The 27,981-nt window shown below is 31.7% G+C and overlaps 4 protein-coding genes across 5 annotated transcripts; 2 read left to right on the plus strand and 2 right to left on the minus strand.

Moving 5' to 3' along the window:
* Nucleotides 1–7,820: 7,820 nt before the first annotated feature.
* Nucleotides 7,821–8,960, minus strand: LOC124825657 (uncharacterized protein At3g28850-like). Its single transcript, XM_047298325.2, has one exon. The coding sequence runs from the start codon at nucleotides 8,804–8,806 to the stop codon at nucleotides 8,063–8,065; it is 744 nt and encodes a 247-aa protein (XP_047154281.1). The 5' UTR covers nucleotides 8,807–8,960; the 3' UTR covers nucleotides 7,821–8,062.
* A 974-nt stretch (nucleotides 8,961–9,934) lies between these two features.
* SYN1 (Rad21/Rec8-like family protein) lies at nucleotides 9,935–16,676 on the minus strand. 2 transcript variants are annotated; one of them, XM_088093626.1, is made up of 21 exons: nucleotides 16,539–16,676; nucleotides 16,347–16,425; nucleotides 15,904–15,972; nucleotides 15,740–15,798; nucleotides 15,590–15,634; nucleotides 15,440–15,459; nucleotides 15,286–15,362; nucleotides 14,971–15,091; nucleotides 14,786–14,864; nucleotides 14,630–14,708; nucleotides 14,437–14,543; nucleotides 13,523–13,596; nucleotides 13,288–13,440; nucleotides 12,927–13,092; nucleotides 12,712–12,794; nucleotides 12,482–12,623; nucleotides 12,307–12,382; nucleotides 12,029–12,147; nucleotides 11,841–11,922; nucleotides 11,634–11,746; nucleotides 9,935–10,252 (listed from the first exon to the last, which is right to left on the minus strand). In XM_088093626.1, exons 2-21 carry the CDS (start codon nucleotides 16,397–16,399, stop codon nucleotides 10,170–10,172), a joined length of 1,800 nt encoding a protein of 599 aa, XP_087949752.1. In that variant the 5' UTR covers nucleotides 16,400–16,425; nucleotides 16,539–16,676; the 3' UTR covers nucleotides 9,935–10,169. The 2 variants fall into 2 exon arrangements, with proteins under 2 accessions (XP_087949752.1, XP_047154282.1); XM_047298326.2 differs by having other exon boundaries at nucleotides 16,521–16,643.
* A 304-nt stretch (nucleotides 16,677–16,980) lies between these two features.
* LOC124825661 (protein VAPYRIN-like) lies at nucleotides 16,981–18,217 on the plus strand. Its single transcript, XM_047298328.2, has 2 exons — nucleotides 16,981–17,625; nucleotides 17,710–18,217. The coding sequence occupies exons 1-2, from the start codon at nucleotides 16,981–16,983 to the stop codon at nucleotides 18,124–18,126; spliced, it is 1,062 nt and encodes a 353-aa protein (XP_047154284.1). The 3' UTR covers nucleotides 18,127–18,217.
* Nucleotides 18,218–23,671: 5,454 nt separating this feature from the next.
* LOC124825662 (putative methyltransferase PMT23) lies at nucleotides 23,672–27,832 on the plus strand. The gene is made up of 8 exons (XM_047298329.2): nucleotides 23,672–24,441; nucleotides 24,707–24,856; nucleotides 25,371–25,641; nucleotides 25,755–25,865; nucleotides 26,084–26,255; nucleotides 26,652–26,906; nucleotides 27,091–27,285; nucleotides 27,430–27,832. The coding sequence occupies exons 1-8, from the start codon at nucleotides 23,977–23,979 to the stop codon at nucleotides 27,626–27,628; spliced, it is 1,818 nt and encodes a 605-aa protein (XP_047154285.1). The 5' UTR covers nucleotides 23,672–23,976; the 3' UTR covers nucleotides 27,629–27,832.
* The last annotated feature ends 149 nt before the right edge of the window (nucleotides 27,833–27,981 follow it).

Raw genomic sequence — 27,981 nt, forward strand, 5'->3', positions numbered from 1 at the left:
AGTAACGGTGCAAGGAGTGAGCGAAGGACAGAACATGTTCATATAACCTTTTGTAATACGTTATTATTAATTTCACGGAAATATATAAAGAAAATCTTGTGATGCTATTAACTCTTTCAACATTTTAATAATTCAATTCTTTTTTAAATATTTTTATTGTCTGATTGTATATTTTAAAATTCTTACTTTAGGACGAAACTCCACATTTCCACCACAAAATATAAAATATCAGGCTGTTTTTTCCACACTCTATAAATATGATTCTGTTTGATTTTAGTTTTTATTAATAATTTAATATAAATATAGTCATTACAAAAATGTTAATTTTAATGGAATTATATTTAATATTTCTGTTGGTTTTTGATATTGTTAAATGTGTTATCCGCGGTTTATTATTTTTATTATAGAGTCGGTCCACGCTAACATATTAACGGAATATTTGATAATTTCTGAAAAAGCGAAACTCACCGCAGTTTGTAAAAGCTTGAGTAATTCAGAGGGTTTGTAAAACTCTTATTATGTCAACATTCAACTTTCAGTATTTTCCGTGGAGTTTACTTTGTTGTGTTTTTTTTAAATGTAAACCAATGTTTCCTTTTCCTCTAGTACGATCAGTGGGAGAACAAAGAAAATGAATAATGAAAAAAATAACATTACGATAAAAATAAATAAGGTGTGAAATGTTAAACAACCGAATTTTACTGACTTTTTTAAAAAAAAATTGATAATCCGGATGAAAAAATTTTGAAATTTTAATATAGTCTAATTTTGAATTTGGTTCACTTACAAACAGGTACATTCATGTTGAACTCGCAGTCGGATTGACTCACAATTCACCTAATTTTTTAATAAGTATTTTTTGTTAAATTAATCATTTTATAAAATATTGAGATAGAAGCTAGAATGAAATTATTTATATAAAAATAATTATCCACAAATATTGTATAAACAAATTTGAATATTTATGAAGTTATTCAAAATATTTGTTGAGAAAATTTGTTAATACATGAATCAAATATTATCATAAATCTAATTTAAACTTCACTTTGGTTAAATTTAAATTAAAATATATATTATTTTTTAATAGTAAAAAAATTGTAATTAAGTAAGCAAGTAAATTAACTGATTTAACTCACGGATTAGATTCAAATATTTTTTAATTTAAATAAGTTGGATTGAGTTGATTGAATAATGCTATATATGTCTGCTTTAAATCTTAACATTTATCAACAATTTTAAAAATCTTCAGTAGTTTTGTTTTATAATAGAATAAATCCCTTAAAATTAAACATATTTGAATATGGGTATTCCCTTTTTTATCTTTATGCTATTAAAAAATAATATAAAAAGTAATTATGTTTATGGTATATTCTTTTACTAATATTTTTTTTTACGTGGAAAGTTATAAACACATATTATGTAATATAAAATAAGAAGTATACGTAACTACCTTCTTTAAATTATATTTATTAAGAAATAATGATTATATAATACAAGTAATATAAAAGAACAAAATTCATATAATATCTCTTACTAAAATGTATTAAAAAAATGCGTGTAAGTATATTATTTATAAAAAAAACAATAAATATATTATTTAATGGAATTATATACATAAAAATAATATAACTATTTTAATTTGAAATATTTTTTATCATCTTAATTATTGTACCTAAAATTTCTATTTTAATGTTAAACCAATTAATGGTAGAAACTTCTAAAAAGGTCAAGATATAAAAACATTTCTTAAAAAAAACAAAGTTAGATAAAATTATATTTACATAGAAATAAAAGTTGTTTAAATCTAGGTTTAATGACTCATGCATATATTTGTTTACATGTATATAGTCAAACACAAGTCTTAGTCAAGTCTTAAGAGCCAACGAAAGAGAAAAATAAATAATTAAATGGACATAATAAAATAATAAATGAATGGCCGTGTTTTTGATAAGGATGATATGATTTGAGAAAGATGTTTTGGTGCCATTTATGTTTATGCTTCCATGACTTGACTTAGCTATATCTATATAGGTGGTGATCATAGAAAGACATGCCTTTCTCTAAGTCTTTTTCATTAACAAATTATACAAATATTACTTTAGTAACCAATTTATCGATTCATCATATATAAATTAAGTTTTAAGTATGATTTAATCCAATAAATATAGTAAGTTTAATTTTAAATCTTTAATAAAAAATATTAATGATGATTGTCATAAACTTGTTTTTAAATTATTACTATTATAATTTCGTAATGAAATGATATTTATATAAATATTATTTATTTTAAAATCATTAGTGTAGGTTTAACGTTTTAACTAGCGCAATATATTATAGTTTTAAAATTAAAGTATATAATGATCCAACGGTATTTTTGAAAAATTTATAGGTTTCAGTTGCAAAAGAATTTTTTCATATACTCCTTTTAACATGTTAATAAAGAACCAAGACTGAAAGGCATCAAACTTTTCAAAAATTTTCAAAAATCACATTTCTCTTTTGTTTATTTATATTAACGGTACAAATGGTCTCAATTGCAAAAGAAGTGAAGTCATATAACCCTTCTTGGTATCGGCTAATAGAAAACTAAAATCGAAAGATGCGCCAAAATTTAGAAATCTTTTTCAAAATCCTGTTATTTTTTATTTATTTTTTCTAAAGAGGTATATATGGTCTCAGGTTTCATGTAATCGAAATCATATGTTTTTTTTTGTTCTATGAAACGTTGAGGCTCAAAAGTAATTAAAATTTCAAAATTAGCACTATGATATATCTAGGTAAGGATGAGTTTGATGTAGCTCGGCTAAAATCAGATACAGCTCAACTAAGATTAAATACAACTTGATCAAAGTCAGATACAACTTAGCCAATGTTAGATACAACTTGACCAAGGTTGGATACAACTCTTTTTTTTATTTGTGTTTTTATGAACAATACATATGGCATAGGTTATTTCAAATACTAATTTCATGCACTTTTGTCATCATACATTTTGTTCTTTACCGTGTTGCTCAGTGCGTGTTTCACCTTGTTGCTTTCATCATTTGTTGTCTTTGTCGTAATGGTAGCGTGATTCTCTTTGTTTCTTCTTTCTAATTTTATGTTTGCATTTTTATGCTTTGCTCGTGTCTTGCTCTTTTCTTTTTGCTTTCCTCTGTTTGTTGTTGCTCTGCTGAGTTCATTGTTGCTTTGCTTTTTTGTTTTGTTTTGCATTATTGATGGTTTAGGAACAAAGATTAATATGATGTCTGAGATGAGTATGACATTTAGGAGCAAAGATAAATATGATGTCTGGGATGAATATGTTGTTAACTTTTGTTAAGATGTAAAGATAAAAAAAATAATTGTATGTGGTGGCCTATCTCACTTGGAATGTTGTATTGATGTTGAAAGAATTGTCTAAACCATCTGAATAACTTTTAATTGATTGTCTTGTAAAAGTAGCTCTCCGAAACGTGGGTTCTATTGCATCATTCTCTATTGTTTCTTGTCTTTCACGCTCTAAGGTTCCTATTATTATCTTAAAATATTATTTTTAATATGAGTCTATTATTTTAAAGTATGCTGTTTATTTTTTTTTCTATGTTGGATATGTGATTAATTAGATGCTTAAATATATTGTTGTATTGAGTTAGCCTTAGTTTCTCGTTTGAGATTTAATACACAAATTATTTACTATCTCCAACTTCTTTTTGAAGTAATATATTTTTTTAAAATTAATATAAGAAGAAACAATACTAATAATTTATGAGTATTGAATCATGAATAAACAAGACGTAAGAGAACCTGCGTCAGGGATAAAATAATTAAATATTATCCTTATTCACTTATAAATGATGTAAGTTTTTTAACTTTTTTTTTATATAAAATAACTAGTTACTTATTTCAAATAAATATTTTATTTTCTGGTATATGTTTAGTGTAAGTAACCATAAATGATTGAATGATGTATACGAATTATTACACGAGGGTAGAAAGTTGAAAGTTTTTCATACTTTTTTAAGAAATTATTATATGTTTTTCATATGTTTTTAAGAAATTATTATATGTTAAGTTAGTTAATTAAACTTTTATTGATGAAGAATAATATAAGTACTTTATTTTTTATGTATTTATTTAGATTTTTTTTTTCTAATAAATATAGTTGTTTATATTTAATAAAATATTTTTATTATAAGTTTGGTGTGGCCTCCATACTTTATACAATTTATTTTATTTTAATAAACTTTTATGTAACAAAAATTATTGATAAATTTAAAGTGTGTTTGTTTGAGAGTAACATGAAAAAAATGCAAAGACTGATTTGCGTTTACAATTGTATTCGTTTTGAGGAATTTAAAAGCGACGCAAGACTATTAGAGAAATTTGTAATTTTTTTTATTCTGTATATGAGTGATATTTAAGGGTATATGAAAGAAAAAACCCTTTATGTAGAAGAAATATAAGTAAGGTATATGGTTTAAAAACTAGTTTTATCAAATTCCATGTGTTTTGTTTTGGTGAACTTCAATTAACGGTGAAAGTAATTATTAAAATAAATAAGTTATAATAATAATTATTATATTAAATAATATTAGTAATATTAACGTTACAAAGAATATACCATATTATGAATACATTACTAAAAAATTATTTTATTTCTATTATTTTCAAAAAATACATTATTTAAAAATATTATTTTATATTACTAATATGATAATTTAATAATCTTTATTTTCTATCGATTGTCAATATTTAAAATAGTGAATGTCATTAAAACAATTGATAAAATATTACGTCACGACTTTATTTTTCAATAATGATTAATACAACAACTATTTTCATTTATATTTCAAATTTAACTTATTAAGTTTAACATTTTAAGATTTTTTGTAAGTTTTTTTGTTTTACTTCATGAACCTTATATTCACACGAAGATCAATATCATAAGGCCTTTTCAAAATGGAAATTGATGAAAAAGTTAAGTTATTGATAATTTTTAAATAATCATTGTGATAAACGGAATGGTGGAAAATTTAGACTGCTTCCAGAGGTAATTAAGCAATGAAATGCATAAATTTGTAGGATAAATGCTTTTTTTTATCACCCAGTAATATACGAACATTTAAAAGAGTTTAATACGAAATTTCATTTTTACCCTCTAGTAATTTGATAATTTCCAATTTTATATATATGAAAACATAACCTTCTGAAATCCATTCTAAATAGAGATATTCGATTCCAAAAAGCAGTGTTTGATGAATTTTAAGAATCCAATGAACAAAAATGAAAAGAACAACTCCCTTTCTACGCAACAAAAATACATTCACTAAATTATATTATTAAAAAATTAAAGTTTAAACAAAATAATTTGATCTTACTTAAATAAAATATTATTTTAATATTTTTTAAATTTCTATTTTTTTTCTATTAATTAAAATATTTATTAAATATATTATTAATAAATATCATTTTATATTATTTTTACAATTAAAAGATAATCTTCAATTTTACTAATTAAATATTTTTCTTATATTATTAAATCTTATATTAATTTCCTCTAATTTTACTTCAAATTCACTCAAACTCACTTTCAACTTTTTTAAAACAAAAACGAAAATCAATACTTGCTTTCAACTCTTTTAAAACAAAAACGAAAATCAACTTACTTTTAAATTCCTCAAATTCATTTACACATTCTTTCTCAAATTCATCTTCCAATAAGAACACTCTTAAGGAAAAAAAAAGTAATATATTGAAAATGGGATGTACACCACCAAATTAAAATCAATATTAATTACAATAGAATATCAACTAAATATTTATCATATTTTAATATTTTGGTCCATTAAAAAAAGACACTTAAGATATTTAATTCTATGTATATGGTACATAGATTAGTAAAATCATTTTTTAATAGGCATTTTGCTGTCCAAGTTTCCTTATTTTCATAGGTGATTTGTGCTGAAAAATTTCCTTTATTGTTATATTTAATAATCCAGTAAATTTTTTATATTGATTTGCTGCATTTAATTCCTTTGAATATTCAAAGACTCTCCATTGATATTGGCAATATTTGAGGTGTGTCATCGTATTCTTTGCACATACATTGAGTTTCCTTATTCGCTCTATAATAAGCAGATTAGGGGGAAATATCACATAACGATAATCCAATTCACCGTGGTTATTGCGGAGGAAAAACTAGACTAATGCACATGGACAATGACATTGAGGAAGAGATAAATGAAACACAAAGATCTTCAAATTGCAATTTCATCTGTGTTGCGTTAATTAAGAACATATATTTAAGTTTGGCACTGGAGCAACCCACAAATGGCCTCCGCTTGCAATTAACACTTAGCTAAGGATAGGAATGTCTAGTTGTGACTTGGGACAGATGAAAGTCATAAGTTACTGAGAGTATTTCAGTTCCCAAGAACTAGTGAAGAGACTAAGTTGGCAAATTCAGACTTAGGTATTGAATGAATTAAAAAACTTGAGAGGTCATGAATCATGTGACAAGAATGTATCGACTACAGAAAGGATATGCATATTAAGGTGCAAAGAACAAGTTTGAACTTTAAGATCTAGACACCCACCAATTTTAACATTTTATCTGAAAACATATTTAAAGATCCAGGCATGCCTGTTAAGGGTGCAAGAAGCAAGTTTCCAAGCGTTATTTTTAAGTAATGTGAAAAATTGGCATGAGGTGTGGAGATTTTTTGGGCTTTCCAATTCCACGTTGTGATAGAGTGTATACAGATTTGGAAAGAGAATAATTCAATTGCGTTAAATACTCTCGTAAGCTTCATATCCACCGCTAAGCTGACAAGGCACATTACAAAAGTTTAGGATTTCAAAAAAGTTAACCCAAAATATAGCGTTGAGATCAAGCTAAAGTTTAGGATTTCAAAAAAGTTAACCCAAAATATAGCGTTGAGATCGTGTTAGTTAGAGAAGCAGTAAGAGTTAAATTTTCAATGTAACGGTAGATATCTTGTGGTTCCTGACTTCATTGTGAAAAACAAAATCTAAAAGTTCTTCATCGAATGTAAGTCAATTGCTCGATCCAACTTTGTATTTTCATGGGTAGCATGTTGGAGAGAATATAGAACACTGAATAAAATAAACATATGACAATTTCCGGAGAACGGCCATGGCACCAAACGTACTTTTCTTCTAAGGAGGGTTTTGAATTAACATAGTCAATGGTCATCCTAGTTCCTAACTTCCCACCCACTTTCATTCTGATGTAAGGTCACAATGTATCCCACAAGTCACGAATACGCTTCAAAATATAATTTCAGTTCTTAAAAAAAACGTTTTTTTGCTCATAGTTCGTCCTTACATTATAAAGACAAAAAAATATAGATCATGAGATAAGCTGGGGTCATGTTAACGTGATAAAAGATGAGAATTGAGCATTTTGCACTATAAAAGAAGTGGGCCAAGCAATCAAAATCAGTACTCAAAAAAACAGGGAAATGGAGAATGGGCCAGACCCTAAACGAGTTCCAACACACGCGGTTCCCACCTCCCAAGACAATTGTCCACGACCTACCTAATGATAATTGTGTATGAACAAGAACAAAAACTGAATCGAAAACTTCGTTAACAGTTTCGACCCTTTGAAGCAAATTTGGCATCATCCACCACCAGACACAAACAATTTCAAACAAACAATTTCAGATTATTTGGTGTCATGCTAAACGAAACTTCTCATAGATACTATTGTGTGCTGTCACTCAGTACATGACTCGGCATGTCAAGCACCATGTGGACAATTAGTGTTTCATTAGTGTTGAAGTGTGGCATTACAACAAATCAAACCCATATCATAAGCTTTAAAACCATATAATAATATCAAAATATTATTAATAATTAATTAACAGTTAATAATGCCGTAACCCTATTCAGATTTGTAGATCCTCAGAGTACACGATTTCCATTAATATATGTAATGTAGTCGCATTGATGAAATGCAAGTGAGAAAGTCATTATTTATAAACATAAATTATTAATTTAATTTCTTCCGTGAGTTGTCTGTGAACTGTGAGCAGTGACTAACCGATAAAGTAAGTTATTTGGTGTGGCGCGGGTGCACGAAGAAGCAAGCAGGGCACCGAATCAAGCCGTTGAGATTGCAAGACGGACAGCTTCGAAATCCGTTTTTTTCGGTGAAGATTTTGTGGCTTCCGTTGCACTCATCGCACACTATGAATCTGAAACCTCCGCAGCAGTCGCAAGCGTTCTGATTCGAGCGCGGGAGCCGTTCAATGAGGCGGTGGAGCTCGCCGCTCTCGTGAAGTTGACGAACGTCGTCGGCGCCGCCGATGTATACACCGCCGACGAAGACGCGTGGCAGAGCGAGGCTGCGGCGGCCGAGAACGGCGTGAAGTTCGTCGCGGAAGCGGTCATCGATGGAGACGTCGCGCTCGTCGACGGCGACGCGGAGGCCACGGAGGATGGATCGGACAGCTCGGCAGTCGTCGAAAGTGCGGCGGACGACGCGGAGACTGGTGAAGTATACTACGACGCCTTGGTCAAGGCCGGGCGGAAGAGCAGCGGGGACGGTAGCGCGCGAGGCACCCCAGGCGCGAAGTACAGCGGTGGAGATCCGGACGCGGCGGAAGAGCGACGGAGATTTGGGAGCGGCGGGGCCGGATTCCGGCTTTTCTTGGAGGAGGCTCTGAATGTCTTTGAAAGATGAACAGGAGAAGCTTAATGAGCGAGATCGAGAATGCGAGGGCGATGACGAGGGTGACGGAGACGGCGGTGGAGCGTTGCGGAACCGGTTGGGCGAATTAAGCCACGGTGGCCACATGAGAAGTTATTAGGGAAAGGGAAAAGGGTTTTGGAGGTAGTGAAGAGGAGTGAGAGGGTAATGCGCAAAGGAGAAGAAACGTTGAGAGTGTGGGGGTTATAAATGGAAAAAGGCTTATTAATGGTTGCTGTTATCCATGATGCATCATCATTGTTCCCCATAATCATAACCCTACCTACAGCTGCATGTGCCTTCTTTCTTTTTTATTATGCCTTTCTACAAATATTTTATTCTCAAGCTTTTTAAATCTTCAGTTTTCACAATGCTTTCACACGTGACGTGAAACCTCAAATATTAGGAAAATTTAAAAAATCTTCAAACACTACCGTAGGTTATAGTATAAGTTGAAAAGAGAAGCAAAAAAATAATTGTGGCGTATATGTTTTTAAAATCTCTATCATGCGTATTGCTGTCAAAAAGTATTATACTCATTGATATATATTTCTTTTATATAATTTATGATTCAGATTATGGTTTTATTTGAATTTATATTTAGAAAATTCGTTATAAATACTTTGAATGATTTTATTCTTTTTTAAAATATGGTAAATCTTATATATATTTTGTAAATATCTGCCATCCGACTAGTTTCACCCATAGATTCTTCAGAAGTGACTTAGTCTAACCCAACTCATTTTTTCCCAACTTCTAATGGAAATACAGAAGCGACTCCATTAAAATAATTTAACATTTAATGTAAAGTTTTTAACTAATAACGTAACGTTTTTTGTAATTGTGAAGAGTGATTGCAGAATCATTAAGGATGAAATATATGGTGTGACATATTTAAAATCTATATATTTTGTAAATAAATCAAATTCGCCTTACCAATTATAACACAATAAAATAGAATATTGTACATTTTGATAATTTTATTTCTAATATAACATACGTTTTAAATTATTTAATTTTTCAAATATTTAAAAGAAATTATTAACTCAAGTCAATACAATCTGATGAATCTGATAAAGATATTAGGTAACCGCTCCGGTACATCCTCCTATAAATAACAAGTATATAAAAATTGTCTCAATCTATCAATATCCTGTTTCATCAAAAAAACGTATTTTGTGTATTTTGTTTAAACAATATTCTAACTGATAAAATAATTATCAAATAACTTGGAAGTGATGATAACCGCACTCGCAATCATGAGAAAATTTAGAAAAAAGTGAGAATAGGAATGAAGAACCTGTTTGTAATCCTAGCAAAAGAACAGCAATGTCGTAACTAATGATTGTAAACTAAATTAAACTTCAATACAGCTTGCTGATAAAGAGCACAAACTGCAATAGTAATAAGACATCAAAGGAGAAGAAGCAAATTACAAGAACATAGATAACTGAGGGGAACCAAAACTTCATCACATTTTTAATCCTCTAGAGAAGAGAATCTCTCCATAGGGCACCTTTTGCTCCACTTTCAGGGCATCGCGGGAAGCAAGAACTATGCATGAAAGAATTAATTAGGCACTATAACTTGAATGTCTATTCTAGGAAAAAAGAGTTTAAACCTCTAGTCTTTTTAATAAATAGAAACCTTAACATTAATTTTATCTTAACTTATACTTAAACTTTGTTTTATTAAGAAATAAATGTATTGAAAATTAATTTTATTATAACGTATTCTTTTAAACTTTACTATTTTTAAATAGACAAATGAAGTTTGAATATTATCATAGTTAATCTTTAAACCTTTTCAACTTTTTTATAAATAATTTTTTCTAAGATGTTGAAGTTAATTCTTTTAAGATTAAAATAAACTATTTAATTTTTTTAAGAAAAAATATCCATAACATAATAAGTTTTTAATAAAATTAAAAATTTAGGTGTCTATTTATTAAAACAATAAACTGTAAGGATAATTTAGAAAAACTTAAATTCAATATGCCTTGTAAAAGATAATTTTTTTTATAACAAATTAAAAAAAATTAAAGTTCAGAATATTTATTTGAAAAAAAAGAAAATAAAGTTTAGGAGTTATAATGTTTTCCGTTGTTTAAAGAGGAAAAGAAAAATGTGTATTAACATTTTAAATATATCTATACTATTATCCAATCATAAATAGTTATATTATATTTTTTTAAAGTTTACGATTATTATTTTAAATGACCTACTTTATTATTGAATGATGGTGTTAAGTAGTGAATATAACATTAAACTATTAATTTGAAGATTTAAATTAATATATGACCATTTTTTATTTCAAACATTTCATTAATTTTTTCTTCATATGATAATCTAAAAAATTATAAGATTTTGATGAAATCTATAAATTATATTTATTTTGTATTTTTGCCCCAACTCAATTATTAACTTTTATAATTAATTATTAAAATATTTTTAAATTTCCCTTATAATCCCTTTAATCATGACAGTCAAAGATTATCCTTATACATTATTAATAAACATAAAAGTCGCAATGTATATTATATCTCTACAGTATAAAGATCACATTTCTCTATTTTAATTCAAGATAATAATCCTTTCAAACATTTTAACACTTTATCTGTAGTGTTTATGATTATTATTATTATTATTATTGATTATAGAGTAATTTTGGACCATAACAAAATGACACATAAATAATGTTAAAATATTATCAATTATTAAAATATCATTGTCCTTTAATTTAATTTAAAAGGACATACAAACATATGTGAAACAGAATTAACGGAGATAATATCGACTACACAAATCAACTTTTATTTATTTATTAGATAAATAATTTTAAAAAAGGATTAAATGCTTAAAATAAAAACTGAGAATTTGAATGTATTTAAACCTATTTTAAATTTAGGATAGATAAAGGAACTAAAGAATAATACCACAAATTTGATAGAAAAGTTGTGCTGCTGATGTCCGTGTCATTCCAGCAGCTAGATTATGGAGGGATTCGACGGGAGGAGCTCCAGGAGTGTCAAAGTGTGCCTTCATATGTCTGTTCAAATACAAGGAATATGCATTATTATTATTATTATTATCCAAAATTACATCTGTAATTATGGTTAATAATTAATTAAAGAGATTCATACGCTTGGATGGAATCGGTTATCTTGTCACTGGGTTGATTGATGTTTACTTGAGTTTGAGTGGGTCCTGTTTCCACGAGGAGTTCTGAAAAGGAACTTGTGAGACTGATGTGTGTGATAAGTGAATAAAGAATATACCATTGCAAGTGGTCCTCTTCCAATGTTAGAAAAAGCCTTAACAAGTAATATACCTTGATCAGGTGTGGGACCATCTTCATACAGCCTAGCTAACTTGAAATTTACGTCTTCCACTAGTGGTTCAAGGCCTCCACTGCTGTTTGCTGATGAAGAATACCTTTTATTTTTGAATCTGTTAATATTTCTGAAGCATCAGACTACAACAAATTTTACTCAACATGTGCAAAACTATAATATTTTTTTGTCCTTTAGATATCAAGGTGAAATGGACATTTGAAACTATAATGAGTTATCGAACAATATTCGGTAGGTTATAAATTGAACCAACTACCTCCCCGAATCAAAGTCTGAATGTGAGGCAGGACCATGTTCAGACGCTGGTCTTGGAAAGGAATGCGCACTGTCTCCTAGAAAAACATATCCAAGAACAATTATGTCGTATTTCCTTACACAGGGACGTCCATTAGAGAATTGAAAGATCCAATAAACAGATCAATAAAAATTACCGGCTTTCACAGATGAGACATGAGGAGTAGATTCATGCCCTCTCAAAAGGCTAGCCGTCAGTTCATCCATGAGGACATTTTTCCTCTGCTTCTCTACTGGAGGTGCCTGGTAGTCTGGTCTACTGTCAAAATCTTCAGAAGGCTTCACATTTGGACATTTTATCAGAGATAAGCTACATATCCTCCTAAAATGAAGAAAAGCAAACCAAAGGATGGAGTTTAAGACTAACAAATTGCATGAAATCTCCACTACTGTGTACTCCTGGAGGGGATGAAAATGATGGTTCCGGAGGCTGGTGGGCTGAAATCCTTTCTGCATAAAATTGAGTTTGTTACTTTCAGCTAAAATCCATATAAAGGTTGGTTAGTTTCTTAAGATCAACTAATATACCATTTTAAATCGCCCCCTCCCCGGACACATCCCAGAGAGGGACTCTATGCTAACCTGAAGGTGAATCGTGGGGTGGTTGAATGCTCTTAATCCATAAGTCAAGAATAGGTGCTGGATAATATATATCGTTATTTTCAGCTGTAAATAAATCACCACTGAGCGCAACAGGTGGCAGCTTCATGAGGTTGGCTATCTTTGTTGAAGACAAAACATTAGTTTGCTGCAACAGAGAGAAGGTAGTGTTTATAGTGGAAGTATTTTGTTGAACATATTATTGGATTTCCAATTTTATCTGCTTCACATTTATTATTTTTCTTCCTTTTATGATATTGGACTCCCCATTCATCTTTCCTTAAAAAATTGTCTGGTTCCTAAAATATCAAATATGGAAAACAATAAATGAAAAAAAAAAAACCTGTTTCTTTCTTCCCCTTCGCGAGACAATATCAGAAGCGTTCTGAAGCCAGTGTTGATATATGTGAACAGGAATAATGGTTTGCTCATAATCCATTTCGATATCCAATTGATGTCCTCTTTTCCTTTTATTTGGTCCCCGCCTTCTAGGTTCCTGTTGCATTGCACTTCTAAGTTTAGTCATTTCTTTTCTCATCAGTCGTAACGGTCATTGTAGTTTTAAATAGTAGTCGTACCTGTCTGGGTGTCATGGCTTCCTTAGGTTGCTGAATGTCCTGTTGTTCAGGATGAAGGTCTTCAAACATATCAGCTGCAGAAGTTATATGTCAGCAAACAAATTTCATTCTTTCTTTTTTAATTTTTATATTGACAGTGTTTAGTCATTTCCACTTTTAATATTTGCCTGACTCATAAGGGAAAAACTATATCTTGAATTATCATAACAATAAATGGTAATGTAGCTGAAATGTAATCCCATGATCACTAAATTTTCATGATAATACTTCGGTTTCTATGCGAAAGATGTCCTTTTACAAGTCAACTTATAATACCAAAATAAATTTTTACCTACACGCCACCAACTAAAAGTGGCAATTGCTTATCTTTCATAGTCATTTGTCAAAGACTAAACCTCCTCTCCCTTAGGAAAGGTAAAACAGGACGTTGAGAGATACACAAGTTGTATATACAATTCAGTACAGAAACTCCATTATTCCCCTACAATTCTTAAGTTGTATGTACAACACTAGTAATCCGACACTCATTACTCCTTTACAAACCTTAAGCTATAGTACACTTCAAGTTGTAGCCTAGCTCAATACGGAATACTCAACTATGCAAGCTTCTAAAAGATCAGGTGATGCAATTTGGTCTAGATGTTACATTATTCTTCCATCAAAAACCCAGTGCCATAAGCTACATGAGTAGGGTACCGACTAAGGAAATGCTGAGAAACTAAAATAAAAAACGCAGTTAAGGTGTAGGGAAAGTCTACCAATAATTTAAAAGCAAAATGTTAAAAATTAAAATAACATTAGAGTAACAGCCAAAACTACTATTATCGGTAGCTAGTCGTCAAGATACAAGTTTCTATAACATTATTTACAATTTTCACGTTTACAGACAAACAAATGATTGTTATCCTAATCACCTCTGGTGGGCTCATCTTGATGAGGTGGGGAGGGTATAAGCGTAGTTGGAATTTGATCTCCTGAAGTTACATTTACCTGTGTTTCGTCATCTCCTTCAATATCAAACCTGCCACAGTTATCCAAAAAAATAAATGGATTGTTGCTAGAAACTAAAGACTACTATACAAAATAAGGATGATCGAAACTACAAACCTCTCAAAGCGATTGTATGGATCCGCATTAGCGTGGAATGTTTCAAAGCGTTCAAATAAGGTAATATTCTCTACGTCAGCTGAGAATGATGAGAGTGAGCAAATTGATACTCGCATGAACTACTTATATATGTTTAGCAAATCCAAGGAAGACAACCTTGATGGAGAAATTCAGATGGATCTTGTTCCTCTCTTGCTCCACTACTAATGAAGGGTTCATCCACGCTATCAAGTCGCTGCAATAAACAAGGGTTTGGATTAGCTCAACCTAATTGGCGATCAATTTTATTGATTAGTTCTTTTCCCTTTCTAATTCCATGCAGTGAGACCAGATACGTATACCATAGTGAAATAGGCGTTATGTTGGAATCCAGTTGTGGTGCCTGTGTTGGAAAACTGAAGGGACTGTTCAATATCAGCCACGTTCGTCTCACGGATCCCTGGCAGAGTAACAGCCTCTTTACTGTCAAAGAGAAAAAGAGTTACTTTAGAGCATAGGAGAGTTAAATATTAACTAATGATGTACAGACAACCCATTTAAGTATATATTTTCCTTAAATCTTTGAAAAAAATAATAAAATTACTGAGTCACATATTTATCTGAAAGGAAGTATATTACTGGTAACTTGAATAACAGAGCATACAAATGTGACTAACTTGGCCTTGGATTTTGCCTTGGGGAGCAATGTAGGATCAGGGACAGTCTTAACCTTCCATGCTTCGTTTATCTCAACCTTGTACCCATAGGGAAAAAATATAAAAAAGGAAAAAAATAAAACTGAATTCTCAGGAAATGCCTTGAGCTTCGTACCAGAAAACGGGTCACGTCATCTACGAGAAAAAAATAAGATAAAATTATAAACTAAAAGTAGAGAATTCTGATAAAATCGTTGTGCAATGAAAAGGGACTTTCAATATTCTAATGTTACATTAATCATGAAAACACGGATTCAAAGTTTACCATAAAGGAGCTTCACTTTTCTCTCATACACAATCACCACTCCTCCTGATAAAAACGCAACAACAATTAAGCAGAGGCGCGGAGATATGCTAAATTTCTACCCATTAACTGAAATAGAAATTGAAACTGAAGATAGCAACGAGAGAGCACCCATGAGAATTCCAGAAAGTCTAAGAGCCATTGGAACAGATGGGTTCAGAATCTCTTCGCTATAAAACAAGTACAAGAAACAAGAACACAATATATCAGCTCCTTTAGTTGGCAACGTATATAACTGTAGGCTACACCAAAATAAGCGTGCAAGTAACCATTACCAGATCTTAATGATGTTAAGCTTGTCCAGCTTTCTTCGGTTTATCTTTGCGTGCATAGTGGCAGCCATCCTTCATGAAGAACCAGTGAGAAAAAGCGACTAATATTTTTATTTTTCATTTTAGAAACAAAACGCGGATGTTAAACAAAATTGAAATCCATAATCACTGATAACGTTATATGAATAGAAAAGAAAAAAAAAAACTCAGCAACAAAAACATTCGTAAATCAACAACGACGTAACTGGTTTTGCATGATCACATTTTTATAGAGAATAGATATATAAACGTCGCACTAGTAGACGCTTCACACAAACAAAGAAATGGACAAGCATGACGACAAAAATTGATGTAACAGAAAACAGAGAACCGTTGCGATCAGAGTTATAACAAATACAGAGCAGAAACATGAAGCCGAAGAATGAAATATATGGAAACGGAGTTACCATATTTGGCCAAGAGGAGCCTTCCGAGCAAGAAGCTGATGAGAGTAGAACATCTTCGATACAAGAGAAATTCAACTATCTGTATGTACATACATAACTGTATTCACCAAAGTAGCAAAAACTCGGTTTATCTCAAATTAAGAAACGCAAAGAAAGAAGAATTTGAAAGCAAACCTCGCAAGAGACACTCACTCCTATGCACTCGCTTCGCCGTGCTACACTTTCTACCCGCCAAAAATGCAATGTATAGTGTTGTAACGCATCAAGCAAGTAACAAACACGCCTATGCTAACCACGAATGTAGCAAACAAAGACTACCCGAGGGTGCTCCGTGCTACAAAGCGTGACTATGACACGTGTCAATGGAGAGACACTGTAGCACGTTGTTTAGCGCACTCTTGCTGTTAGAGTGGGCTCCACATGATCAACTATTTTTCTCATTTTTTATCCATCGAAGGTGAATTCGTTAGAAAAAGATGAAAAACCATGTAAAATGGAAATTGGACACGCGCCTGGAGGGACGTTAGGTTTACAACACAGTGTCACGTGACTCTCATTTTCAGTGCTCATCTACACTTCACGTTCACCCACCTAGCCCAATCCCAATCCCGCACAGAGAATCGAGCTTTGGTAGATGGAGGAGGCACTGGTGGAAGTGTGCGAACCCGCAGAAGTGCGCATACAGTTCGCACTCGACTGCAAATGCCGAGCCACGGTGCGGCTTCGCTCTCTAAACCCAACCGCACCAGTGGCCTTCAAGATCCAAACCTCATCGCCAAAAAAGTTTCTGGTTAACCCACCGAGTGGACTCATTCCCCCTTTATCCTTCGCCACCTTCAAAGTCATCCTTAAGCCGCAGTCCCATCTCCCTCGCTCCTTCCCTCGCTCCCCCTCAGACCGCTTCCTCGTGAAAACCGCCGAGTTCCCCGCGAACTCGTCCGTGTCCACTCACCCCGAGTCCATCAACTCGTGGTTCGCCTCTCGCCCCTACGGATTCAAAACTCGGGACATCAAACTCAAGGTTGCTTTCGTGGGGCCCCTCCTCCTTAACGATGCCGTCACGCGTGGAGACCTTGACGCCGTTAGAAACTTGATCAAACGACAGCGTTCCATGCTCGCGGATTTGTCACCCGCCGAAGCAGAATCGCTCCTCGGCGCCGCCACAAAGCTGCTGAAGCCGGACGACATGGTTCACCTCCTCCTGGAAGCCGGCTTGAGAATAGTCCCCAGCCCCAACGCCTCCGATGAAGTACACGTGGCAGAAGATGCCAACACAAATGTAAGTAAAGCCGAAGCCAAAGCCCAACCCAAATTACTTGGCCCATCACATAAAACGCTTATATTCATTTTTTTTTTTGTTCAGAAAGAAGTGGTGGAACTGGGAGAAGCAATATTCGAGGCTTCGAGGAACGGAGAGGCGAATGAAGTGAAGGCACTGCTGCGAAAAGGTGGTGGGAGTGTGAAGTATCGCGATCAGTACGGTTTGACGGCGCTTCATGCTGCGGCTTTTAAAGGGCACAAGGATGTGATGACGGTGCTTGTTGAATTAGAAGGTTTGGACTTGGAATGTGAAGACGAGGAAGGTCACGTGCCCTTGCATATGGCGGTGGAGAGCGGCGATGTAGGGACGGTGCAAGTATTGGTTGAGAAGGGTGTGAACCTTAATGTTGTGAATAAGAGGGGTGCTACCCCTTTGTACATGGCCAAAATTTGGGGACACCATGATATCTGCGAATTGCTTCTTAACAGGGGAGCCTTTTATTCTCTGACTTCCACTTAGATTTGTATTTCTCACTAAATATTGTTTGCCAAATTCAGTGACATGTAAAATGGAAAATAATAATTGTGTTATGATGTTTTTTTAGTAACAATCATGTTAACCTTTGAAAAATTGACACTGCAGAAATAACCCAAAACTAGTAACATACTCCTTTGAAAATGAACAAATAGAAATAAGCTTTTGTTGACACTGCTCTGATATCTAAGAAATTTGATTTTTGGTGTGATTTTTTTGTTAAGGTGGAATTTGTGTTAGAAAAAAAATATATAAGGGGTTTTATTATAAAGGTCGTTAATATGATGGTTGACCAGTAGTTTGACCTAGGAATTGAATTTTGAACTATCTTGTGGTTTAAAATATATGTAAACGTTTCATAACTATAACTATATAACTATATAACTATATAACTATATAACTATATATATATATATATATATATATATATATATATATATATATATATATATATATATATTGTGTGTATAATAAGTAATGTATGACTCAATATAAGTATTCTTTCTATTTTTAAGTTGATTTTGCCCATCTATTCTTTGCAAGTGTTATTTTTTATTCAAAAGAGTATTCTTTAAATATCAAGTGTGTTTTATTTAATAATTAAAATTATTAGATTGTATGAAGAGTTATTTTTCCATTATATTTTAAGATGATTTCTACTTAAATATTGATACGATTTTGTCTATGAAAGAGTACTATTTTTTCTGAAATAAATCAGAGAAAAACGCATAATAAGACAGAGATGGAGACGTCACAATCTAGCAGCAGATTGATAAGTCAAGGAATATTCGCCACAAAGATGTTAATCTTTAATAAGAATCAGAGTTCTATACCAAGAAAAGATAATTTTCTCTCAAAAATACAAATGCATATATTATGACTCAAAAATGTCTGCAATGTATTTGGTGCCCTTATATATAGGTACAAATGTTTAAGGTACCTAAGAAATTCTAAAAGAAAGCCTAATGACATTTGGTCCAAAAATAACTTGAAAAATAGAAACAAATTGTTTGCCATTAAAATAAAAATACAATTTATTTAACTTCCTAATTTATTCTTCAATTGTGCTGATGATCTTCATGTTCTTTAAATTTCATTCTTTATGAAAGATTATAAGAATCAAGATTCAAAGAGACGTGTTTTGATCTTTGACTTTGTCATATATCATTTGAATTGTAAATGTTCTTCTTCTAGTTCTTTTCATATATGTTTTAGGAGATAGTCCTCTATCATACTATCCTTCTTGAAAAGGATTTGTCCTCAAATTCGTACTTGAAGATTCTTTATCATTCTCCCCAGACGGAATTTTGGCCGAATTCTAGAAGATCCTATGCACAAACAAAAACATAAATGTAAAATAATCCAAAATAGAAATCTATTAAAATGGGATTTGGATCCTTTAAGAGGTCAATATCTTATTATCAAAGATTTGGAGGTCTGCCTCCAGGGTTAAATACCTACCTGCAAATATCATCAAATGATTTTAAATTAAAGATACAATGTTCAAAAAAGATCAAATGAATATTTCTCAAGTAAACAATCAAACTATAAGTATGACTTTGATTATCCTTAAACTTTTTAGAGATGGTCAAACAAGCTAACCCATGTGCATATATTTCTAAGTTTGTTTCCATACTAAGAGAATGACTTTGAATATCCAAATGAATTGACAAACAAGCTAATAGATTATCAAACACAAGTTCTTTGAGTTTTAGGCTTGTGTCTTCCTTTTCTGTCATCATGTCTTCCTTCCTTTGTTGATGTCATGGTTCCTTGATAAGCAAATCTTTCCTAGGGACAAAACAAAAATAGGTCAGTTAGTATTTTCTTTTAATAACAAATTATGATGTTCTCTTCTTTTTCTTTCTTTTTCTTCTTTCTCTTCTTTCTCTTCTCTCTCTTACTTTTTTTCTTTCTTTGCTTTCTCTCTATTTTCTTTCTCCTCTCTCCTCTCTTGTCTTTCTCTTCTTTTTCTCTCTTTTCTTTTTCTTCACATTTTCAGAAAAGATCGTACTCTTTCCTGGACAGGATCGTATCAAATATAGATATCTTATTCATTTTCATTTAAAATTACATTCACTAATACAATGTATAAAAATAGACATTTATGATAAAAGGTTGCTTCAATTTTTTTAACTTGTTTAAAAATATATATTTTTTTTTGTGCATATAATTTGAGTGGTTGAATATAGATGGGTGGATGAAAGTGTGTATGCATGTGTGCATTCCACTTATGCAATAACTTAAAAGAAGATTATTTAAACTCTATCAGATATCTCAATTCACATAAAATAAGATATCTAATAGTTGATGAAGATTTTTATGACAAGAATTGATTACGAATGATATTTTTCTAGCTAACATATGTGAACTAACATTGTCATTAAGAATGTTAGTAGAATCATGGTTTGGTAAGTTAAAATGTTATTGGCATCCAAATGATGTGGCAAATTTTGTTGGATCCAATTCTATACAGGAAATCTTCTAGAGATAACAGCTATAGTTTGATCATATGATGTATTTGATTGAATGAATTCTTTTTGCATTACCTGTTTTATCTTAAATACTGAACAAATTAAACATGAATTTAGTTCTAGACTTGCAATGATAACTAGCGTTCAGCGGTGTCTTATTTTCACTTAATATTAGATAATTCGCATTTTGGTCTGTCTAATGAATCTTAGCGAATTAAATATGAATTTAGCTCTAGACTTGCAATGGTAACTAGTGGTTAACGGTGTTCTGCTTCCGCTCAACACCAAACAATTCATATTTTGGTCTACTCATTAGTGAAGTTAGCGCTATACAAGATAGTCTACACCTGAAATTTGTGATCTAATTGTACTAGGAACCTACACAATTGATGAAAATGATATTCCTAACTTATTGATTGGTTCAAAATATGCTTAAAATGTTAAATTGAATACTAATTTGGCCAAAGACTCATAAACTCAATACACTAACTCCAATTTTAACCAATTTAAACAACCCAATAGCTTAGTACATACATAGAATGCCACATCTGCTTTAACATCGTTTTAGAGAGAAATTTATTTAGATTTGAATTAAAAAAATTATAATTTTTTTATTTAAAAAAAACTTATAATTAAGTGAGTCAATCCGTTTAATCTACCAACCCGTCTTGAACCGAATCGGATTCAAATTTTTTCCACTCACTGCTAAGTGAATCGGATTGGATTAACTCATTAAGTGACTAATCCATGGTGGATCAGACCGAATTATCATTTACCAGTTCTAATTTTATAAAATTAGATTTAAAATTCACTCTTTAATCTAATTTGAAACAAGTTTATAAGAGAATTGGAAAATTTTATTTTGTGTATAAAACTACTAAAAACAGTTTTCCTCCTCTCTCTATATATTTACATTTAATGCATCATTATGAAATAATCAATAATAATTTATTACCATTTAATATATTTTTTATATTAATAGTTTAATTAAGTTTTATATCATTGAGTACTTTTTATTGATTATTTATTAATTATTTACATATTAAGTACTAAAAATGTTTATATTTTCAATTGAATACTTATTGATCAACTTTTTGTTAATTGAGTGACATAATTATTATTCTGTCACATCATTTTGCTTACATATGTCCATGTCCAAAAAGGTAGGTTTATATTATTAAATCAATATTGTTATTAATGTAAAGTGAAAAATGATTTTTGTTATTTTAATTGAAACGGGTTCAATAACGAGATAGTCATATTTTCTAATCTCATGTCATCATTACCTTTAACAACCAATAACAATTAGGAACTATAAAGATCATCACCATTTATGTAGGTAACAAGTACAATTAAAATGTATGTTAATATAATTGAGAAGTTTATAAAACAAAATGAATTCTCTTTGGTATGATCGGTTGGGTCATGATGAAAAAAATACTTGATGGACACTCACTTTAACATATTTATTTATTATCAATTGACATTTGTAAAGTTATTAACATAGTTAATCAAGTTAAGAATTCAGTTCTTAGATTATCAAATTATGAAAATTTGTTCTAATAATGTTGGTGAATCTACATGTTTTTTTATGAGTGTTGTATGTTAATTAGAATTTAATTTGAAAATCTAGAAGTGTTGATACTCAAAATGAAGTTACAAAATTATTAATAAAACGTCTAAAACTTATTGTAAAACCATTGCTTATAAGAGTTAATATTCCAGTGATTACTTGGGGATATGCAATTTCGCTGGATGACAAAAATACTTGTGTATGTGGATATCCACCTATAAAATCTACCGTGGATACTTGATATTCGTGGATATTTATTACATTACCTACGAGTATTTTAATATCTGTTTATAAAAGGATTAAGTGTGAGTATCATATTATTTATACGTATCCATTACTTATAAAAAATTAAAATTTAATTTATATTTTATTAAGCTAATTTAATAAAAAAATAATTTATATTTTATTAGTTTAAATTTAATTTAATTTATATTATATTTTATATTTTCTTGTAATTTTATTTTAAAAATTTATAAAATATCTCTTTTTAAATATCCGCGGGTGTCCACGAATATCTGCGAGTTTTAAAATATCCACTGATATTAGAACGACATCCAATAAGTAACAGGTGAATTTTTTTTTTGCTGCAGGTTAGGTAGCGATTGACATTATCCGTATCTGATTCAACATCCGTGTCCGATCCAACCCATTGTCATCTCTAACTATGATGGGTCCTCACAAATGATTGAAAAATGTATCATACATGATTCTCCATCAGTAATATGTCTTAAACCATCATTATGAGACTTATTTATAGTTCAATTTGTTTATCGTCATTTTGATGAACAAGTTTTTTTCAACATTAGAGCAATAAATAAAACAATATTATTTGGAATGAATTATTATTATTATCTTGATCCTCGTACAAAATATGTGAACTAGAAATTCAAAAGATAATTCAATCATAAAAATTAGTTAATTAATTATAAGATTAAATTACATATGTCAATTATTAATGCTCCAAATATAATTGATATAATTCATAACATACTTGAAGCATGATAAGTTTATTGGTTTTAAAAATAAAAACTCGAAAAAGACCTCGCAAACAAGATGACTTAATAAAAAAGTGAAATTTAATTAATGATTTATTTGATATAATTAATGATTTAGTTTCAAACTAACTCATATATCTGAAATTATTGAAAATGACAAGATCTCAATAAATTAATTTAATTAACTTTTGTTAACTACGACTAATCATATAATTAATTTTTGTTAACATTACTTATACGATTGATTATTTTTTATAACATTTAAATATTTATATATATTTGAATTACATGTTGCATCCTTCTTATTAATAATAATATATGTAAAAAATTAGTTTTTATTCTTCTTTTATGTTTTATTTTTTCAAATTATAAGCTTAATTTTATACCATACAAAATATAGATATCACATTATCATATATCTGGATAATCTTAACGTCCTGCTACAGTTTAAATGATGAAAAAAAGAGCATTTATTTTTATGGTTAAAGATATAACATGAACTGGGTCGGTGTACCTTGGTAAAAGAAAGCACAACGCTACCATTGTCAGTGTCAAACGCGTCGGTTACAGAGCGCAAGAACCTGGGTTGAGTTGGAAGTCGTGCGCTTTGAGTTCTGAATTCTGAATCTGACCACCAAAGTACACAGTCTTTAGGATCTGAAGGACAACCACAAGATTCCCACTTTTTTATCCTTTGATCTTGTTCAGACAGCAACATGTCCCATTCTTCTTCGTAAGCTCTTGCATCATCTTCATGTCTATTCTATGTCTCCCAGCAGAGTGAGAAACCAAAATGGCAATTTTAGCTGAAGACTTCTTCAAAGAGAGGAAATACCCTTTCATTTTCACCCTCTTAATCTTGCTCATCTGTGTCGCGTTCTTCCTCTTCAGCTTCTCCAGCACCACCTCAAACCCTGTTGCTTTCTATTCTGTTATCCAACACCAAGCACCTCCTCATCATGCTTCAAAACCGAAAGAGCAAGAGCTTCCTCCAAAGGTGACCAATGTCATTGCTGAAGAAGACCAAGGTTTGCCCCCAGAGGAGGATGCTGTGACCATTGATTGGAAGCTGTGTAAGGACCCGCAGAATGTTGATTTTATACCATGTTTGGATAATTTTTTGGCAATTAAGGCTCTTAAGTCAAGGAGGCACATGGAGCACAGGGAAAGACATTGCCCTGAGACTAGTCTTCACTGCTTGTTGCCTCTTCCAAAAGGGTATAAAGCCCCAGTTCCGTGGCCTAAGAGCAGGGATAAGGTGAGATTCATAAAAGTTGAATAAATTGTTATTGTGGTACTATTTAATCATTTACCTATTGTTCTGCAGGTTATTGAAGAAATTGTTGTACTCTTAGCTTTACTTGTATTCTGAACGGGTTTTGCTTTATGATTTGTCACATACCAATTTATTCTAATAAAGTAATGAAAATAGTGTTCAGTTGTTATTTGTTAAGTCTCATTTGAGTCTTTTAACTAGTCTTGAAGACAATGGAGGAGGAATTTTATATTTTCTTTATTTTCAGATTTGGTATGATAACGTTCCTCATCCGAAGCTGGTGGAGTACAAGAAAGACCAGCACTGGGTAGTAAAGTCTGGAGAATATCTAGTTTTTCCTGGTGGTGGTACTCAATTCAAAGATGGAGTAGATCATTACATTGAGTTCATACAGAAGGTATTTTGCCATGTGGATTCACATATTAACCATGATTATGATATATATAAGTGTGACTGTTATAGATACTGATGAACTTTAATCAATTATTGAAAAATAAGAACCAAAAAATTGGGAGGACAAGGGGAGTGACTGAGAAGAGCCTTACTACTTTTGGATCTTGCTTGGCCTGAATATTGATTTCAAATGAACACATAAAAAAGGCTCAGAGCTTATGATTAGGAATGTTAGGCAGGAGCGGTAGTTGAAATTGTTTTTCTTAGTGCTGTTGATGCAATGTTTTATTGCTTCTCTCTAGCAGGATTGATGGAAATGTCTAAGATCTGATATTAAGAGTTGGCATTTTTTTTTAATTTACAGTAGTTGGCATTGATATATTATTTTATCCAATAAAATCGATGACACTTTGTTGTAATGAGGGCGTAGCAATGTTTCGTTTTGATTTATGAATGATTTAAACCAGTACATTTATGGTGGTAGTACTGGTCTGCTGATTATTTTGGTTATACCATAGACATTACCAGCAATTAAATGGGGAAAGCATACCAGGGTTGTTCTAGATGTTGGCTGTGGTGTTGCTAGCTTTGGTGCCTATTTGCTGGACAAAAATGTTATTACTATGTCATTTGCCCCAAAGGATGAACATGAAGCTCAGATACAGTTTGCCTTGGAACGAGGAATACCTGCAACTCTTTCTGTCATTGGAACACAGAAGTTGACTTTTCCTGATAATGGCTTTGATTTGATCCATTGTGCACGATGTAGGGTTCACTGGGATGCAGATGGTACTTATCTTTTTTTTCTTGCTTCCACTTTCCATATCAGGATTTCCTTCCATGTTCCATTTAGACCAATCTCTGATAGAGATGATTATTCTCAAATACTGTCACAACTTTAGGTGGGAAGCCCTTATTTGAGCTCAATAGGATTCTTAGACCTGGTGGTTTCTTTGCATGGTCTGCAACACCAGTCTACCGAGATGATGAAAGAGATCAGAAAGTATGGAATGGTTTGTCTTTCTCTCTTTCTCTCACCTTCATCTTGTGTCTCTTTGTGTCATTGTCTTTCCTTCCTCTTTAGTTATAATTTTTTCATCTGTGCTGAGAATGTATCTTATTTAATACACAGAGAAGTTGAATTTTTGTATGAGCTGACCTTGATGCCCTAAAGCAAATTTGTTCTGCCTTCTTAGCTTTTATGTTGAAGAATTTCTTTGTCAATCTGCAGCCATGGTGGATATAACAAAAGCCATGTGCTGGAAGGTTGTGGCTAAGGCTCATGATTCATCTGGAATTGGACTTGTTATATACCAGAAGCCCACCTCATCTTCTTGCTATGAGAAACGTAAAGAGAACAATCCACCTTTGTGTGAAAATGAAGATGGGAAGAACAGCTCATGGTAGATTCTCTCTTCTTGGGATCTTATTTCTATTATGCTTATGTTTCTATCAATTTATACTTTCTCCATTCTTCCAACACAAAATAAATGAATATTATCTCTAAGAAAAAGGCCAAAGAGACTATTGCGAGCAATGCTAGATCTAAGTACTCTGTTCTCGTTTGAGTAAAGATCACCCTTTATTTTCTTGAATATAAGCAAATTTGCCAACTTTTGTTTTATTTAATGTGTAACCTTATATTAAGATACTAATAAAAGTTAATGCAGTTTACTGATTTTCTTAATTTGTGTCAAATTAGTTTTTGTTTTTCTTATAAATGAGAATGAAGGTCGTGCCATACTTAGTTTAGTTTCTATCTTTGCTAATTTCCTCTTCATGCTTGTGATTATGTTTAGGTATGCCAGGCTCAATAGTTGCCTGACTCCTCTTCCGGTTGATGATAAGGGTAACCTGCTGAGCTGGCCTAAGTCTTGGCCCCAGAGGCTTACCAGTAAGCCACCTAGCTTACCTACTGATTCAGTTTCCAAGGATAAGTTCTTCAAGGACAGCAAACGCTGGTCTGAATTAGTTTCAGATGTTTATGTGAATGGTCTCCCTATAAATTGGTCAAGTGTCAGAAATGTAATGGACATGAATGCTGGTTATGCAGGGTAAAGTAATATTTTCTTTTCTTAAATTCTAGCTCTTTTCCCCATACATTCTTGAGGGCATTGGTAGTAATAACCCATATCCTTGATTTTCTATCAGAACTACTCATGATGTAACAATGGCATGTTATTGACAGTTTCCTCCAAGTTTCGTTGTGACTGATACCACGTCCGTCATATTTTGCAGATTTGCTGCTGCTCTTGTTGATCTTCCAGTGTGGGTGATGAATGTAGTACCTATTGATGTGCCTGATACTCTTAGTATTATAATGGACAGAGGGTTTATAGGAATGTATCATGATTGGTGCGAGTCCTTTAGTACCTATCCTCGCACATACGATCTTCTTCACTCTAGCTTTCTGTTCAAATATCTTGAGCCAAGGTATGATTCTTGAAGAAACTAATATCTATAAGATCATGTTATTTCTCTTTTAATTACTATTATTATAGGACTCTGTCACTTCTACACAACACAACACAACACTGGTATACGTATATGATTCTGATAGTGAACAATTTTTGTCAGATGTGACATTTTAGACGTGGCTGTGGAGATTGATCGCATATTGAGACCAAATGGATATCTCGTGGTTCACGATTCTATGGAGATACTAAACAAGCTCACTCCAATTTTGCGTTCACTTCACTGGTCTGTCACGTTGCATCAGGATCAGTTTCTTGTAGCTAGGAAGGGTTTCTGGCGACCTACGAGCTCTTCAGACTGAATGTACATTGGGTTAAGAACATGAATAAATCTTCAATCACCCATGGATTATGTATCGGTATATTCTGGATAAAAGGTAGGTGCAAAAAGAATGAATTTCAAGAAAGGAATATTGTATCCGACAAGTAATCTTGTCCGAGTGTGAAATTTGTCAGCCATACATTTATTTATAGTAATAGTAATACGGAGGATTTTGTTTCTCTTATATATTTTCTTTTCCGGATACTCATGCTGTGATGAGTTACCTTTACCATAAGTTTTGGCACGCAGTTGTTATGTGCAAGCTCTACTCTGTCAGGAACCATATACTTATGCTATGATCCTTGCTTACGGAGAAGCTTTTTAGATTTTCAT

This window comes from Vigna umbellata, chromosome 1 (assembly GCF_029865625.1).
Source record: "Vigna umbellata cultivar VRB3 chromosome 1, Vumbellata_1.0, whole genome shotgun sequence".
In the NCBI taxonomy this organism is placed as follows: domain Eukaryota; kingdom Viridiplantae; phylum Streptophyta; class Magnoliopsida; order Fabales; family Fabaceae; genus Vigna; species Vigna umbellata.